We start from the raw sequence: 14,210 nt of genomic DNA on the forward strand, positions 1-14,210 counted from the left end.
TTGGAGGGAAATAAATATTTTTGCACTTTAAAAATACAACCAGGAATTTTAGCATTTATGACAACCTGTGATGATTCTTTGTACACTACAGTAACTGTTAGACTAACACCTGGGAAAACCTTAGTGGTACGTATCCCACATTTTAAATTAAACTACTATTCTGCATTTGCTATACTATTTTCAGTGAATTTAAGACTGGTGCACTCTACACATTTATACTTACTTTTACTGTAAAGAGTGCAGTAAATTTCAAATACATTAATTACGTCACCCACCTTGTCTCTCTAATATTCTGGGACCGACAAGGCTACAACACCACTGCATTCAAATACATTAAGTTACTTATAGAGTGAAACACTTTCAAATAGTTAATGCAGTCAGAAAGGCCTTTGTCACCATCTGGCTGGACTACTTCACTGCAATCTACCTGCACATAAAGCAGTCAGCCCTCAAGAAATGACAACTAGTACAGAATTGAAGGTGACATCCTGTCTTCTTAGCAGCCTGGCATACCACAAGCACAAACCTGTCCTCTTCTCTCTACATTGTCTACTCATAGAATACAATGTCATATTCAAGGGATTGATCTTTATCTTCAAAGCTTGCAATGGCCTGAGTCCAAGTTACCTAAAAAGTTGCCTAAAGCTCCAGATGAGAAGCATGATTTGATACTCTTTTCCTCAGCAAAACAGATTTGTTTACCACAAAGGAAAAGCCTATTTGTGCAGGAGATAGATCTTTCTTGGGAACTGGTCCCAGATTGTGAAACAAACTCTTGGTCTAAGAACAACCACAATCCCCATCACTTTCCATGTCCAAGTGAAAGGAGAGCTTTTCTGACTTGACCTTTGCTAATACAAAGAGATAGTGATGTGTACATATAACATTTAATTTTTTTTAAATTCCTCGGGACAGGGAGACTAGAAAGAGCCACATGTGACAGACGATATTTATGTTGCTTAATGCACTTTTGCAGCTGTGAAAACAAGTTCACCATTTTTTAAACATTTAAGATGTCCACAGTTAAACTAAAATGACACTGTTAAGTGATTTCTCTCTCTAGCAGTTTAACACAGAAGAAGAGAATGAGGAGTACTTGTGGCATCTTAGAGACTAACAAATTTATTTGAGCATAAGCTTTCATGAGCTAAAACCCACTTCATCAGATGCATGCAGTGGAAAAGACAGTAGGAAGATATATATACACAGCAGACATGAAAAAACGAGTGTTGCCATACTAACTATAATGAGAGTAATCAGTCAAGGTGGGCTATTATCAGCAAGAGAAAAAAAATTATAGGTGATAATCAGGATGGCCCATTTCCAAGAGGAGAGAAGAGGTTATTCACCCCACGCAGTGTGGTTTGTTGAGATGTATCCCACTATGGGTGTTCCACTCTTGGTGCATGTGCCTTGATTGGAGATTTTCATTAGCGGTGTCCATTCAGCGCACTCATGCACCACTGGTATCCTTTTGCCCTGCACCGAGGCTGTATGGGAAAACACTCTCTTAGTTCCTTCTGCACTACTGAATCTCGGAGGAAATTCCAAAGAAGAGGGGAAAGAGGATAGGTACTGGAGCACTTGTAGGAACACACATCTAGAAGAACCACAGTTACTGCACAGGTGAGTAACCTTCGAGTAGTGTCCCTATGAGTGCTCCACTCTTGGTGACTCCTGAGTGTCCACAGTAGGAGGGGGATTTTGGAATGGAGTCCATCACAGAAGAGAGAACTGCATTGCCAACTGCAGTATCATATCTGGAGACATTGACCAGGGCAGTGTCTAGAGAAGGTATGTAGCGAAGACCATGTAGCGACTCTGCAGATTTCTGAAATGGGAACATTTCTAAGGAAAGCCATAGATGTAGATCACGCTCTACTCGAGTGCACCAAAAAGCTGATGGGGATGAAACATCGACAACCTGGTAGGAAACTATAATACACTCAGAAATCCATTTAGAGAGTCGCTGGGTAGAAATGGCAGAGCCCTTTGACCTGCCTGCAATTGAAACAAACTGTCTATTGGATTTACAAAATGGCTTAGTTCTCTCCAGATAGAAGGATAATGTCCTCCTCACATCTAGAGTGTGGAGAACAGTCTCTCGGTTAGAAGAATGCAGTTTTGGAAAGAAAACTGGCAGGTATATGGTCTGATTCAGGTGAAATTCGGAAGTTACTTTAGGGAGAAACCTGGGATGTGGCCATAAGGACACCCTATCCTTGGGGAATATGGACAACACATCTTGGTAAGATTGAGACTTGAGTAGCCTATCCTCGAGTTAAGGGAATATCACAATAGCCTGACAACATAGATAAGCAGCCACTACCAATAGAACCTCCAAGAACATTCTCGGAGCTGAGAACAAGGAGCACACAATACTGAAAATGATCCTGGTCTACTCTAATCGGAGGAATCTCTTGTGAGATGGGTGCATTGCTATATGGAAGTACATGTCCTGGAGGTCAAGAGCCAAATAACAACCCCTGAATCTAGAGATGGAATTATAGCCACCAGGGTCACCATTCTGAACCTCTGGGATCTCATAAATTTGTTTAGACATCTAGAATTGGTTGCCATACTCCATTCTTCTTTGGTATAAGGAAATAGTTTGAATAGAAAACCTTTCCCCTGTACTGAGCAGGTACCAGTTCTATTGCACCTAACAGAAGAGGAGTTTATTTGCTGCCTTAGCAGGGGCTTGTGAGAGGGGTCCCTGAAGAGGGACAGGGAAGGGGAATGAGGAGGGAGGGAGGAAGGAAAGTAATGAGGATGGTGTAGCCCGACAATATTACTTCCAGCACCCATTTGTCTGAGGTGATACAGTCCCAGGCATGCTGGAAATGGGAGTGTGTTTCCAAATGGGGGAAGATGAGCAAAACAATGAAACTGGCAGGCTAATGAGGGAGGGAATTCGAACCTTCAACTGTCCCATCAAAACTAATGCTTTGATGATGACACCTGTTATGAAGCCATATCAGATGGATTATACTGTCTCTTCCTCTGGAACCTGCCTTTCTTCCTGGGGTTCTGCGGGTCTCTGGAATCTGGAGAATTGTACAGGGTGGGATCTTAGTACCATTTGTGATCTGCTGAACTTACATTGGTTTGCAGGAGTACAGATGCCTAACAAGTGTAACGTGACCCTGGAAAATATGTAACAACTCGTCTGTGTTCTCTGAAAACAACTTCCATCCATCAAATGGGAGATCCTTGACTGGGAAGCCAGACAACTGTAGCCAGGAAGCCCTACTCATCACCGCCAATAGAATGGGCTTTGGTGTCTGCAGTATTGAGCGCTGCCTGCAGCAATGTTCTTCCCAATAACTGTCCCTCAGCAATACTGGCCTCAGATTGTTCCCTTTGATCTAGAGGAAGATGTTCAATAAATGACCCATATTTCATGTAGCTGGTGAAGTTGTACTTTGCCATCAATGCTTAGTAATTTGTAATGAGTAATTGCAGCATAGCCAATGAGTAGGCCTTCCTTCCCAGGAGGTCCAGGTGTTTTTGGTCTCTGTCATACAGGATGGATTTATAATGGTGTTTGCCCAACTCGGTAACCGTATCAACTACCAGAGAATTGGGAGCTGAGTGGGAGAAGAGGAATTCAGAGTTCTTGGTGGGGATAGACTATTTCTTGTGGGACCTCTTACAAGTGGGTGTTATGTAGCCGGGGTTTGCTAGATAGCATGTTCCGGTAGAGTCTCATTAATAGAGAAATCAACTCTAGAGGGTATTGGAATGTAGAATGTCCAACTGCTTGTGCTCGGGTTCTCCAACTTCCTCAAGGGGTATCTGCAGAGAGTCTGCCACCCACTTAACAAGGTCCTGGATTGGCTATTGAAGGAAGAGGAGGCATCAGGGCCTCATCTGGCAAAGAGGACTGAGATGGTGGTTTGAAACATGGCTTCTTTGCCCACCCTGGCCTCCTGCTACTCAAATGCTTCCTCTGTTGCTGGGGGGAAGCAGCTTAGTTCTCCCTATCATCCCAATGGGATAAGGTCAGGCCCTAGAGAACAGGTGATAATAGGGGTCCCAGCATGGCCATACAGGGGAGGGGGTGGCATCCAGGGTTGTTCTCACCAGGAATGATGAGATCCCAGAGCATCTTCCCTGCCCCTTCGGGAGAAGGGGTTAGGGTCAGGGTGTACTGGAGAACCCTGCACTGAAATGGAAGCAGCAAAGGGTAGGTCATCAACAACATCCTCTTTTTCTAATGGAGATATTCCTACAGAAAAGGGGGACAATGGAACTGGGGACGCAAAAAGATCCAGAAACCAAGAGGTTCTTGGTAGCAAAAGATGTTCACTACCTACCAGCAATGGAGACTCTGGTTGAACAGTCACTGCCAAGTCTCTCTAGTATCTGAAGTCCTGTGGTACTCAATGACACTGTTTGTCCTTGTCCAATGGTACCAGAAGCTTAAGGTGCTTTGAAGCTGGTATTGAAGAGGTTGGCAGCTTACATGATATTGAGACACTTGGTAAGGGCATCGAGAGATGAGTCAGAGTTGACAGTATAGATCTTCTATGTTCGGTGCTGTCCCCAACCAAGGGTGCCAGGGTCTTCCTAGAGCCCTGTTTAGCCTTAGAGCTGTGTTTTCTAACATCCCCCCAGAGGGGCCTTTCCCCTCTACAGTACTGAGCCTCATGGAAGACCTTTCCGAGGCTGTAGACAGAGGTCTTTTTGAGGGAGAACCCCTGGGAGGGGAACTAGATCTCCTCTTCTGAGAGGATTTGGGAGAAGGGCTCTGAGCATTTCTTCTTGCTAGGAAAATGTTGCACCAAGGTGGATGGGGAACTAGCAACTCCTGGAGACTGATATTCAGAGGGGTCCTGACCTGGTTCCAAAGGAGGGCAGAGGGAACACTTAATTATGAGGAGTTGAAGTTTGATTTCTTAGTTATTCCAAACCCTAGATTTTAGGGCTAGATGGAAGTGGCACTTCTGCAGCATCTATGACTTGCCCAGGCAGTGAATACCTGTCACCAGCTGGGATGGCCTCTTTACACAAGAAGCAGCGTTTAAACCCCAGTGAACCAGGCATGCATCTCACAGGGAGAATTTCCCTGACAGGAACTGAACAAGCCTTCCTAACCAAAAGGAGAGAGTTGTTTTGTTTTAAACACTAAGCTAACTACAACTAACAAACCAGTTAACTAAGCTAAAGAGAAGCTCCATAAATGCCAAAGTAGGTGAGAAATAAACATGCTAGCTCCATCTCGAGCTGAGGTGGTTGAGAAGGAACTGAAGGAGAGGTTCACCCACACAGCCTAATATACCCTCAGTGCAGGGCAAAGGATACCAACAGCACATGTGCAGGCCAAGTGGACACTGCTAATGAAAATCTCCAATCAAGGATGTGTTGGGCATGTGTGCACCAAGAGTGGAGCACTCATAGGAACATTACCCAAAGAAGAACCAAACTTTTTTTTTTTATAGTTCTAGTCTTAAGGAAAATTGGCAGAAATGTATCTGGTACAAAAATGCTGCGATTACAACCTGAAAATTTAATTATCTTTAAGAATCTTTAGTCCCTCTCCCCCATCAATTTGTGAGAGTTTCATTTCAGTTTTATCATAATAGTCTTTGAGTAAAAATAAGTTACAGATAATATTGTATTATGAAGCAAGAACAGAAGAAACTTTCCCATATGGATTTTCTTATGCACTGTTTTTAATTACTAAACATTTGGTAGCCTATATTTTTAAATAAACTTTAAGAGGAGAAAACAGACCTTTATTCTCCGAATAGGGTAGAGATTTTATTTATTGTTTTAATAAGAAAAAATGGATAAATATCCAATTCCTGCAAAAAAGGCACTATACAATTTGAAATGCTTGTGGTGTTGCATTCTGGGCAGCATTCCTGGGCGGTGGGTAAACCCCAGGCTTGGGGAGGCTAGCCCCCAGCCCCACCCATCCGTTCTGCCTGAGACCCTGCCCACTGGCTCCCAGCCCCCACCCCCCAGGCCTGGAGCGCCAGGTGGAGTCCCTGGCTGCAGGCCAGCCCCCATTAACCCCAGCCTGGGGCCCTGGCCACAGGGGAAGAGCCCACCGCAGCACAGCGCCAGGAAGCAGGAGGGGGCCTGGAGGTGAAGCCTAGGCAGGGCCACACAAGGCTGTTTGCGAAAGCTCAGCCTTCCCCTGCCTTTGATACCCAGTGCCCATTGCAGCATTTGTTGCATGTAAAAGGGAAAGATTCACATGCTGTGCAAAGCACTCCTAAAGAAGCTCTCTCTTTTCAGGCCATACTGCTCCCTCAAATTTTCTTTCCAAGGAGGGTACTCACTTTAAGACTTTTAGGTTTCATGCTAAGCAGAATAACTGCATCAACATTCTTCTCACAATCCTAATTACCATATTATACTCAAGTGGTGCTTAGTCTTCTGCTTCTGAGAGAAGATTGGCAGGAAGTAACTCTTCAGAATGGGGTGCAGTATTGCACAGCTGCATAGCACAGGAGGTCTATGCAAGCCCCCCATGAGTCAGCAATAACAGAGGTAAATTTAGAGAGCTCTAACATGCAGAAAATACAGAAGTTGTTCTTTACTGTTTGTTCCTATTATTTTAAGCAAATCCAACTCTACAGTTTCTCTTCCATAAAAACAACATCTCAGGCTAGATCTTCAGATGGTGTAAGTTGGCATAGCTCCAGTGAAGTCACTAACTTACACCAGCCAAGAATCTGGCTCCTTACGCATATAAATAAATTGGAATTTGTTGTTTTAAGAGTTTTTAAGGAAGAGGTTGATGCAAATATTTCACAACTTATAATGCTACCCACTAAAACCTAACACACACAGTTCTATTTTGAGGATTTTCTGAGAGATTTCTACAGAATGAAAAAGGTTACTTTGAAGAAGCTCATGGTGCACATTCCTGCCGTTTTCATGAATTTGCCATACACAAAGTTGCATTTTACCAGCATAAAATAACAACATTTCAGTATAATGAGGTGCTTGTTTTTAAGTAGAGGAACAATATTATATTTAGTAGAAGCTGCTTCAGCTAAAAAAGCTTCACAGTAACAGGTAATAGATACAGTAGTAAACTCTTAATACAATAGCTATATTTCTGGAGTCATTTCAGTTCTCTTAGGATTTAAACTGAAAATTCTTTAAAGCTTATATTTTCCTGCAGCAAATAAGCCTTTAACACAATTGTTTAAATATTAGATAAAATTATTAATATTTATTAGTATTAAATAATGCAAACCTTCTGTAATTTCACAGACACAATACTCCTAAACTAATTGTTTTCTCTTTTCTAACCAAAAATCCCAGATAAGAGTTTTTTGGAAATTGAGTATCAGGCAACTATGCAAGAGAAGTGCTTGGAATACATTTTACTAAATAGCAGTCACTGTTCAAACTTAAGTGTTCCCAAGACAATCAGTAGCATATCCTGAAAAAACAAACAGCATTATTTTTCCAGCCAGTTGAGTACAAGAAGTTAGACTCAAATGGGGTAAACTAACAAGTTACAAAAAACAGCTGTTAGATATTTCTCAGAAGGGGTTACAGTGCTGAATTCTAATACTTAGCACTTTTGTAGTGCTTTGCATCTTCAAAGTGCTGTGCAAATGTTAATTATAGAAAAAAAGTGAGTGCTCAAAGGGAGAACATATTTCCCAAAGTGGAGGGTGACCAGAGGAATGGCACTACTATAGCAGAGATAATAGTAGGAAGAGGAAATTTAAATATTTAGGAATGACTGAATTTTATATATTATTAGCTATTACAGAACTGACACTGAAGACTACAGATGTCATGAAGAGGACGCCTGGAAATTATATCAACACCATTAAGACAACAGATTTCTGTAGCCACAAATAATTGATTTTGGAATTATAAATGGCTCGGTGGCTTCAAATTACCTAATTTAGAAATCATGAGGAATGCACAGGGATCAACTTCACTGTAATCTTCAAAACAAGTGACTTCCAAGGACTATCATCCTTAGACATCAATGTGAATTCCATGTTTTATAGACATTAGTTCTCCGGTCCCTGTTAAATACATAAGAAATGAACACAGATGAGGTAAAGATGCTGTGATTGCCACATAAAACCAGTATGGCAAGGGAGCAGTTTTTCCAAATGGACAGATCCAGAGGCCATGACGAATTCCATCACGGACATGGTGAGAAGTCCAGGATATACACAACATCCAGGGAAGAAAGCACCATGAGTCCTTAAGCCTGAAAAGGTGCATAATAAACTTTAATGTCACAGCCACAACAGGAATCACAGTAGAACAATGAAGAAGTGGTCTTTGTGGAAGAGTCAGAGCAGCCTGTGGAAAGGAAAAATACAGTTGGCAATCAACACCATCATAACAAGGTAAAAATGCTTCTCGGATGTTTACAGATGAAATATAAAGTGAACAAAAACCATTTGCTTCCCATAGAAGTGCAAATACAAACTGTTTTCACTATTATCTTTATTCATTTCTCCCTCTCAGGATTTGAGCCAACTGTTCTTATCTAGTATGCTGCTGCGGTGAAATTCAATATACAGCATATAAAACAATTAACAGGAAATACACAACTGTACAATATACTATTGTCAAAAAAAAACAAAATGCATCTTGTATCAAACTAAATTTACTGTGCTGAAATACATTAATTTGTCAATATTAGATATACCTTATTTAATCAGAGGTAATTTCTAACAAAACAAAATGAACAAAATCCAATTAAAAACACCCACCAGCTCATTTTGGCTGTCTTCTTGGCTCAGTATTCCTTGTTTATGGACAAAGAACATTTTCAAATGCTAAAAGTTGTTTACATGTATAGTTAAGATCAACATGAAAATTTTTAAGATCAATTGTTGGCTAATAACCATTACACTGAACTTGCTTAATATTAACTCAATTCAACAACAAGATGATACTGGCTTCTGTTGAGGTATTTATCAAGACAGAATAATAAAAGTGTGAGATTTTGCTTAAGGTGAGATCAAATGGACTGTTTGTCACAAGAGGATCAATAAATGTTCACCATGTATATATGTATTGGGGAAGACATTGCAAATGTGCCTATTAGAAATACCTAGAACTTTCTCCATTATGTGTGCAGCCATACATTTCTTTAGAATAGCAATTTTTTCAACTAATATTCTAAAAGGGAAAGAAAAATAGCAGTTCAAAAGAACTACTGATCTCTCAGGCAATCAGGAAGCAAGGATTTGTATCTTCATTGAATAGCTTGCAACATGAATTCAGGTAGAACTTATTAACAAGGCAGGATGTATTCACTCTAATGAAATGCCTTGTATATAACCCTTCCGCATTCCTGAAGAGGATTTTGGAACAACTAAAGAAGAAACTACCCACAGAGAATCTTTCCCAGGTTTTACATAGAGCTCACTGTATGCTAGGATAGGACTTTGGGAGTTAATCATTGCTTTGTAACTATCCTTGTAGGTTAAAACATGATCAATAAAGCTAACACATATGTACACTTCAATACAGAATCTCCGTACTTTGATTTAAGGAGCTCTCAAAAATCGATTAATTTTGGTAATTGTTTTTATAGAATGTAATTGCACACAAAAGTCCTAGATGGGCACTCAACAAATTTAAATAGAAATTAAAAACATAATACTATACTAGACCTCAGAGCAAGTTAAAAATATAGAAACTTTGTCTTGCCATATGACTGTCAGCCCTTCAATAGCAAGAATGTTCTTTTTCTGTATAACAAATGGTAGTGGCAAGGTTCCAAAGAACTGGCCCCTCAGTCCACATGCAGACAGACCACTAGCAAAAGCTGATCAGTTATCATAGAATCATAGAAGATTAGGGTTGGAAGAGACCTCAGGTGGTTATCTAGTCCAACCCCCTGCTCAAAGCAGGACCAACACCAACTAAATCATCCCAGCCAGGGCTCTGTCAAGCTGGGCCTTAAAAACCTCTAAAGATAGAGATTCCACTACCTCCCCAGGTAACCTATTCCAGTGCTTCACCACCCTCCTAGTGAAATAGTGTTTCCTAATATCCAACCTAGATCTCCCGCACCGCAATTTGAGACCACTGCTCCTTGTTCTGTCATCCACCACTATCAAGAACAGCTGAACTCCATCCTTTTTGGAACTCCCCTTCAGGGAGTTGAAGGCTGCTATCAAATCCCCCCTCACTCTTCTCTTCTGCAGACTAAACCAGCCCAGTTCCCTCAGCCTCTCCTTGTAAGTCATGTGCCCCAGCCCCCTGATCATTTTCATTGCCTTCCACTGGACTCTCTCCAATTTGTCCAAGTCCATTCTGTAGTGGGGGGCCCAAAACTGGACGCAATACTCCAGATGTGGCCTCACCAGTGCCAAATAGACGGGAATAATCACTTCCCTTGATCCGCTGGCAATGCTTCTATCAAGTTATTTAGTGCTTTGTGGTGATCAAGAAAGAGTAGGCTGTACTGTGTGATCTCCTCAACATGACCAGCTTCCTATAGAAGAAGCTTGCATATGCAGGCATCAGCAGAAAAGGATATAGGGTTAAACAATAGAATACCAATTGAAATTAAATATTTTTCTACATTTTCAAATATATTGGATTTAAATTATAACAGAATACAAAATGTACAGTGCTCACTTTATTATTTTTTTAAATTTTAATACAAATATACAATACAAATATTTGCACTGTAAATATGCTAAACAAAAGAAATAGTATTTTTCAATTCATCTCATACAAGTACTGTAGTGCAATCTCTTTATCTTGAAAGTGCAACTTACAAATGTAGGGGTTTTTTTGTTACATAACTGCACTCAAAAACAAAACAATGTAAAACTTTAGAGCCTATAAGTCCACCCAGTCCTACTTTTTGTTCAGACAATCACTGAGACAAACAAGTTTGTTTACATTTACGGGAGATAGGCTGCCTGGTTCTTATATACAATGTCATCTGAAAGCGAGAACAGCCATTTGCATGGTGCTTTTGTAGCTGGCATTGCAAGGTATTTACGTGCCAGATATGCTAAACATTCGTATGCCCCTTCATGCTTCGGCCACCATTCCAAAGGACATGCTTCTATGCTGATGGGGGGAGAACTGTATGTCTCCTGCTTTGTTTTACATGAATTCTGCTATATATTTCATGTTATAACAGTCTCGGATGATGACCCAGCACTTTCACTGCAGATTTGACAACACACAAAGAAGGTACCAATGTGAGATTTCTAAAGATAGCTACAGCACTCAACCCAAGGTTTAAGAATCTGAAGTGCTTTCCAAAATCTGAGAGGGATGAGGTGTGCAGCATGCTTTCAGAAGTCTTAAAAAAGCAACGCTCCAATGCAGAAACTATAGAACCTGAACAACCAAAAAAGAAAATCAACCTTTTGCTGGTGGCATCTGACTCAGATAATGAAAGTGAACATGCATTGGTTCACACTGCTTTGGATCGTTATTGAGCAGAACCCATCATCAGCATGGACGCATGTCTTCTGGAATGGTGGTTGAAGCACGAAGGGACATATGAATCTTTAGTGCATCTGGCACGTAAATATCTTGCGATGCCAGCTACAACAGTGCCATCGAACGCCTGTTCTCACTTTCAGGTGACACTGTAAACAAGAAGCAGGCAGCACTATCTCCTGCAAACGTAAACAAACTTGTCTGTCCGAACAATTGGCTGAACAAGTAGTATGACTGAGTGGACATGTAGGCTCTAAAGTTTGTCATTGTTTTATTTTAGAATGCAGTTTTTTTTGTACATAATTCTACATTTGTAAGTTCAACTTTCATGATAAAGAGATTGCACTATAGTACTTGTATTAGGTGAACTGAAAAATATTTCTTTTGTTCTGTACAAAGCAAATATTTGTAATAAAAATAAATATAAAGTGAGCATTGTACACTGTATTCTGTGTTATAATTGAAATCAATATATTTGAATATGTAGAAAACATCTAAAAATATTTAAATAAATGGTATCCTATTACTGTTTAATTGTGATTTTTTTAAAATCGCTGGACAGCCCTAGAAAAAACAAAAATTTATTTCATATAATTGTTATAGTCTGGGCTAAGTCTTGTTGAAATTGGTGGTGTAGCAGCCACCTTTCATTCATAGATAAGTGTAAAGAGCCACTGATCTCATTTATGAAATCAGGTAGCTGAAACTACAGGAGCAGCACCCAAAACACAGGCACATGGCAAAGTCTGTGTAGAAGCTGAATCGTATGGCGCAAGGGATTTCCCTGGGGTCTGATACAGTGAATGCAGGGGATTGACTGGTGGAGCTGGGTGAGAGCATGACAGAGAAATACACAGAAAGACACAGAGAAGGAGCAGAAAGCCAAGGAGACATCCATAACAAGCACCGGGAGCACAGCCCTGAGAAAAAGCCTACAGAGAATACTTTTTGGATACAGTAGAGAACGTGCTTTTAGAATACAGTGGTGGCTGAAACTAGGCTTTGAACTGTAAGTATAGAAACTCTTTTCTGATTTCTATTGTGTTCAGTGAAACAGGACTTGGTATATTCTTTGTAAATGAACAGAACTGAATCCAAGAAATATCTGATTCCATCAATAATTTCTCTTCCTAACAACAATAACTTGAGAGATCCTGAATTTTGGAAACTGCTCTCAAGTCAAAAAAGGGATAGTAATGCTACACAGAATTGATCCATTCCTAAATGAAAAAAATCATGTTTGTAATTTTTGTTGATTCAAATCTTTAGTGTAAAAGGATCTCATACCCGAGTGTGGGCTTATTCCAAGTGCTGACATCAGTGTTAAAAGTAAAGAATATTCCATTATAAGAATTCCTGTCCTTCATATGAAATGTTAATCTGAGCAGCTATCCATCAATAGGTACTCTTGACAGTCACAACTATCCAAGGCATGTTTCAATAGTGGTAAATGATAAACCTATTGAGCAAAATTCTCCATGACTAATCTATTTATCTGCAGTTAATATACCGGTATTTATCAATCCTTAACGCATTACTCTGACTTATCTAGAGAATGAAATGTGCCACTTAAAACAAAATTTTGTAACAAGAATGAGTAAAAGGTTTTCTTAGATACTTTTAGGTACTTCAGGAATGCCCACTTCTAATAGTGAAGAAAATACATTATTATGCTACAGCTGAAGTTAATGGTAAAGTGCCCACTGACTTCCAGTGTATGATTAGATCCTACAGATTTATGTTGAAGAAAGAAATTAACAACATGACATCTGACCAGTGTCAGAGGATGTTATTATTTATTCCTTTCTTCATTAGTGGAGGTACTTTTCATTACTCAAATCTTGAGGTGAAAAGTCTCAATATAGCTCCTCTATACTGTAGCTAATGAAAGAATTGTTCTTGTCACAATCCTTTCATAAGCATACTGTTTTTCATTAACTATTGTAATACTGGGTGTTGAATTTTCATAATATACAATGACTGTCAGAGTTGGAATGTGAAAAAAACAAATACTCTTTTACTAGACTACAAACTAACAGCAAGGACATTTAAAAATAAATAAAGTATAATCATTCACAAAAGTAGGTTCACGCAGAGTACTGTAGTTGTAAACAGGAATGATAGCACAAGCTAGAGTATTGTACATGCAAATATTATCCTTTCTGCACTGACATAAACTATTGGTGAAAAGAACAGGAGTACTTGTGGTACCTTAGAGACTAACATATGCTCAAATAAATTTGTTAGTCTCTAAAGTGCCACAAGTACTCCCGATCTTTTTGCGGATACGGATTAACACTGCTGCTACTCTGAAACCTGTCACTACTGGTGAAGTCTGCCATCTACTGGAAATAGTTAAGAAAAGACTTATTTTCAGAATATTCCTGTTTGAGAAAAAAAAGCTCAGGATAGCAAATAGATTCTTAAAAAAAAACAAAACCAAACAAACAAAAAACCTAGGTTTTTAAAACAATTAGTATTTAGTGATTTACATATACAAAGCAGGTTTTAAAAAATAAGTGGATGTACAGATAACGTGTTCATTAAAATAAGATCTAAAATAAATTATATTTAAACTGTTTGACTAGATTTCAGGTTGTCCAAATCCCAGTTTCAAATAATGAGTTAAGTGTCCTCTGACAATTTTGTGGTTTTACAATATTTTTCTATTTAAAAATCAAAAGTGTTCTGCCTTTTCTGTGATATTAAAGTCCCACACAAACATACAGGGAAACTGACCATCCAAAGAGTACAGTCAAATGCACAAAGTACACAAACTGAAAAAATTG

General features: G+C 39.6%; 1 protein-coding gene across 2 annotated transcripts in view; it reads right to left on the reverse strand.

Moving 5' to 3' along the window:
- Positions 1-14,210, reverse strand: part of TMEM267 (transmembrane protein 267) — a 39,444-nt gene that overhangs the window by 15,806 nt on the left and 9,428 nt on the right. For both annotated transcript variants that reach the window (XM_039545207.1, XM_039545208.1), the window contains exon 3: positions 7,881-8,298. In XM_039545207.1, the coding sequence (XP_039401141.1) occupies positions 7,963-8,298 (336 nt within the window). In that variant the 3' untranslated portion in view covers positions 7,881-7,962. The remainder of the gene's footprint in view (positions 1-7,880; positions 8,299-14,210) is intronic.

This window comes from Mauremys reevesii, linkage group 6 (genome assembly GCF_016161935.1).
Source record: "Mauremys reevesii isolate NIE-2019 linkage group 6, ASM1616193v1, whole genome shotgun sequence".
Classification (NCBI taxonomy): domain Eukaryota; kingdom Metazoa; phylum Chordata; order Testudines; family Geoemydidae; genus Mauremys; species Mauremys reevesii.